This window comes from Lactuca sativa, chromosome 3 (assembly GCF_002870075.4).
Source record: "Lactuca sativa cultivar Salinas chromosome 3, Lsat_Salinas_v11, whole genome shotgun sequence".
NCBI classification, from domain to species: Eukaryota; Viridiplantae; Streptophyta; class Magnoliopsida; order Asterales; family Asteraceae; genus Lactuca; species Lactuca sativa.
In genome coordinates, this window is record NC_056625.2 from 36,811,200 (window position 1) to 36,816,271 (window position 5,072).

General features: G+C 32.4%; 1 protein-coding gene across 1 annotated transcript; it reads left to right on the forward strand.

The window, feature by feature from the left end:
* Positions 1-943: 943 nt before the first annotated feature.
* Positions 944-3,925, forward strand: LOC111876380 (LEC14B homolog). Its single transcript, XM_023872892.3, has 9 exons — positions 944-1,847; positions 1,933-2,052; positions 2,235-2,312; positions 2,412-2,597; positions 2,749-2,826; positions 2,897-3,072; positions 3,159-3,326; positions 3,420-3,480; positions 3,555-3,925. Exons 1-9 carry the CDS (start codon positions 1,479-1,481, stop codon positions 3,690-3,692), a joined length of 1,374 nt encoding a protein of 457 aa, XP_023728660.1. The 5' UTR covers positions 944-1,478; the 3' UTR covers positions 3,693-3,925.
* Positions 3,926-5,072: the final 1,147 nt, after the last annotated feature.

Below are 5,072 nucleotides of genomic sequence, written 5' to 3' on the forward strand. Positions count from 1 at the left end.
TTGTGAGCTGCGGTCTACAAGTGATACTTTTCTTTTGAAGAAGTTGAAAGCCTCGTTATTTATTATGTTTGCCTTTGTAATCCACACCCTATTAATATTTAAGTCAATGGTGCGAGAATTCTTTATATTTGTATTCATCAATTTATGGAAAATCTTTGAATTTTAGTCACCTTCAACCTATTTGTATTTGTTTTTTTTGTCTTAAGTCAAACAATCTACTATATTATAAATCTTGAATGTTTTGTTTGATACATTAGTTAAGCAAATTATTTAATTATTCATCAAACATTTGAAACAAAAATAAGTAAAAACAATTTTCTTAGTCATTTTATTAAAAATCAATTTTATTTTTAGAAGATAAAGTTTGATACAATAATAAAAGTAGGTAATAGTAATGTTGTAAGTGATAAAAAATATAGTATTTAATATGATAGTAGAAGATATGTCATATAAAAGAGATATATTACAACAAGAAATAATTTCTCGAAAGCTTAAATTGCGATCTATATTATATATTAGTTGTGAGATCCGTATATTACACGGGTTTATTAAAAATAAAAATGTAATATCAATATTTAAATATTAAATATTTTATAAAATAATAATTTTACATATCATAATGTAATCTTTTAAAACATTTATAAAAGAAAATCAAATCTTCTTTAGAGTATTTATGAGACTTTATTATCAAATTAATAAAATGATTCTCTTTCCTTATATGAAATTTTATTTTAAAAAATGGAAATTCTAAAAAGATAACAAGTGGAAAATAATAATTCTAAAATTCTCACAAAATTACATTTGGCAAAACTCTTAAAAATTTAACAAATGACAAAAAAACTTTCATTTATTAAAGAGAAAGAAAATCGAAAACCCCTTAAAATCAATTAATCATGAAAGTATTTATAGGAAGATACCGTTGAAAAATGGGTAGTTAAAAAAGCGTTGGTGAGAAAGGAGTATGAAAAGGGTAATGGAAAGTACTTGACGAAGTGGATCAGTACCCAATTTTCCCCGATTGATGTCGTTTTTGTCAAATTTAAGAAAAATCGCATATCGATTCTACCCATACATACATTCAAATTACTCACTTCAACGCCCCTGTTGATCGAAGGAAACAATAACACATCATACTTCCTACCTCCAACACAATTTTTTCTGGGGTTTTCACCTCACCCTAAACCCCATGGATGGTCCCTTCCTTCGCCGTCAATCCAAAAGATGATCGATCGTACGTTGCAGTCTCTTCCACCTCACCTACTGTTTGTGTCAATCGCCTGTTAATCTTGAACCCTAGATAAACTATCTGAAATCAGCGTCTTCTTTTTCATCTTATGATGCTCCAGTTTCAGTCGATTATAACTAAATATATACTGGGTAATTACTAGTTTATCTAGTACCAATAATTTTGTGAATTCTTGAACGGTGGTGTAATATCGTATCTGAGCCTGTAATTTAGGAATTGAGTCCTGTAAAGAATGAGTAGGTCCAGAAAGTCAATTCGTCAGTGCGGCCGGGATGGTGGTAGTGGGATAGGCGGTATTGCCGCCTCTGATGAAGGGTTACCGGAGATTGGAGTGGTTACGAAGCTTAAGTCAAAACCCCATCAGTTCTATAGCCGAATATTGCCCAGAAAGTCAGAAGGAATGCCTATTTCCCCAGTTAAAATGTTGGCAGGTCGAGAGGGTAATTACTCCGGGAGAAGTAGATTCACGTCTGCAGATCGTTGTCACCTCTCGAGCAGATATTTGCCAGTTAATGGTCCTTCTGTGATCGATAGAATGACAAGTTGTGCTTATGTCTCACAGTTTTCAGCAGATGGGACTCTTTTTGTTGCAGGATTTCAGGTACGATATGCAATCATCTCCAATGGAGCCCTACTGTTTCTTCTTTTGATCTCGTAATAATATTTGTTATTTTCTACATGTACAGGATAGTGATATTAAGATATATAATGTTGACAATGGTTGGAAAGTTAAAAAAAACATCCGTGCCAGAAGCTTAAGGTGGACAATAACAGATACATCTCTTTCACCTGACCAACGTTTTCTTGTAAGTCTCTGCAAACACTGAAACTTAGAAACAACCTATAAATTCAGGACATATAGTAAGGATGTTTTCTTGCTAATTGATGCTCATGATCTGTACTCTGTAGTAGTATGATTTTTGTTTGATTTTCAAGAACATGAATTGATGTTCCAGTTTCATTCTCACTGACATTCTTATTCTTGCAGGTTTATTCCAGTATGTCCCCTATTGTCCATATTGTGAACATTGGATCAGCTATGACCGAGTCTGTTGCAAATGTGACTGTATGTATTTGTAACAATCTTTTTTTTTTTTTTTTTTGCTTACCACAACTTCTGTTTGTTTTTTCAAATGGGTTGAGTTGAAGTGTTGTCTGTATGCAGGAGATACATGAAGGTCTGGATTTTTCTGGTCATGATGATGATGAGGAAGATGATTACTCATTTGGGATTTTCTCTGTAAAATTTTCAACTGATGGGCGAGAACTTGTAGCTGCAAGTAGTGATGATTCAATATATGTTTATGATCTTGCAGCCAACAAGTTAAATGTTCGCATACCAGCACACAGGGTATGAATTATGAAATATGCATTTTGTATCACAAGTATTATTTATTATTCATACTCTTAAAGGCTATACAAAGAATCAAGTTAAAGTTGATCATCTTGAAGAATTGGGCTTCTTTTCTGTTTTGATGGTTTATGGCATGTTTACCTTGCAGTCTGATGTTAATGCTGTTTGCTTTGCTGATGAAGCTGGTCATGTGTTATATTCTGGGAGTGATGATCACCTTTGTAAGGTAAATTCTTCTAGTTTTGTCATATGTATGTATGTATGTGCATATCTGAGTTAAGTCTGTTGTGGTTTAGGTATGGGATAGAAGATGCCTTGGGACAAGAGGAATAGAATCTGGTGTTCTGACTGGACATCTTGAAGGCATTACATTCATTGATAGTCATGGAGATGGTCATTATTTGATTTCAAATGGAAAAGATCAGGCTATTAAACTCTGGGATATTAGGAAAATGTCCTCAAATGCACGCAGGTATTTCTAATTCTGTCTATCCTATGGCATTTGATATACAAGTGTTGAAAAATAGCAAAATGTGTTTTTTTTTTATATATATGCAGCAATATTAGTATAGCCCCTCCTAGACACATTGAATGGGATTATAGATGGATGGAATACCCATCACATTTAAGAAACAGAAAACATCCAAATGATTTATCAGTGTGTACATATAGAGGTCACAGAGTCTTGCGAACACTCATACGATGCTACTTCTCACCATCATACAGGTATACTTTTTATTTAGTTACCAGATTATTATTGATTGATTGATTAAAGTTAATATGCATATAGTTTGTAATATAATTGTAATCTGTTGGCAGCACTGGGCAAAAGTACATATACACTGGATCTGCTGATGCCCACATTTATATTTATGATATGGTAAGTTAATTTTTGAATTACATGTAAGAGTTGTATATTAGTAATATATTTAACAACACTTTTGATTTAAATAGGTGAGTGGAGCTCAGGTAGCAAGGCTGGAATACCATGACCAAATTGTAAGAGATTGCAGTTGGCATCCATTTGATCCGATGATTGGCAGCTCATCATGGGATGGGGTCATTGCCAGCTGGGAATTGAAGCGGAATTGAGTGGTGGTTCATTTTTTAAAAAATGTTCTTTAAAATAAAATGGCTCATGTGCATATACCATAATAGTTGTGTGTGTGTGTGTGTGTCACCACCTCTACACAGTTAGTCATGTATTTTATACTTAGAATCTTTGCATGCTTTTTGGATTTGGAAATTCTTTCTTTTGGACAAACATTTATGTACATTTTAGCTAAACATTTTCATATGTATGTTGTAGTATTGTATGCCTTGAAGTTTTGGCCTTTTGGTATTTCAGCCCGGTTCGATTTCTATATATAAAATAACCAAATCGAACTTATATATTTGGTTATCCTGTAAACCAAAGTCCAAAGTGGAGTCAATTTGGGAATATCAATTAAGATTTAAGTTGAGTTGAGCTCCTTGAAGTATAAAACTAGTGAGCCTTATAGAACTTGTGACGATTTACCCTTTTATTCTATTTTCTATGTATAAATACATAATTTATAATTAGTCATACTATACAATAGAATCAACCAGACTCATTTATAGTCTTGTATAAAATCATATGAAATTATCACTAATTTTCTTTTACAAGGTGGGTAATGTGGAGTCAAACTTACATTGGTCGGCAAGATTTCATTCTTGAACAAAAATCCATTTTTTGATTTATTTCATCTATTCCATGACCGGACTAGGGGAGGATACACGTTACACCACGATTTTGAATCAGAAGAGAGATTTCAAGAACTGATAGATTTATTCACTCTATCAATAACCGAGCCGGATCTGGTGTATCATAAGAGATTTGCCTTTTCTATTGATTCCTATGGATTGGATCCAAAACAATTCTTGAATGGGGTATTCAACTCCAGGTATGAATGGAAAACGACATCTTTATTGGTTTTATTGGTTCTACTTCCTATTTTTTATGAAGAGAATGAATCTTTTTATCGAAGGATCAGAAAAAAAGGGTCCGAATTCCCGCAGAAGAAACTTTTCGTAGGCTAGCATATTCAATATCAAAATACATCATGACCTAGATTTGTTAGAGTTTCTGGAATTGGTCTTATTGACAGATTTTAAGTCTTTTGCTTATACAAATATATCGTCTGAATTCATGTAAAATCTCTCTCCTGTTCGGCTATGTGCATAGTGATCACTATGATTGTGTGAACCATATTAAAGACTATGTTCTTGTCTTTTGTTTGCATTATTACTTTCTATTTGAAATCTTATCATTTGTTGAAGTATTTAAACCTTAATAATATGGTGATAATGAATATTTTACAATAAAAAAAACTTCATAATACTTTAAAATAATATGATTTCGCCTAGATAACAAAAAAACTAAAATATGAGGTTTATTCTTGATAATAAAATAATAAGTGTTTGTCATAAAGACTCTATTGAAGTTGATCA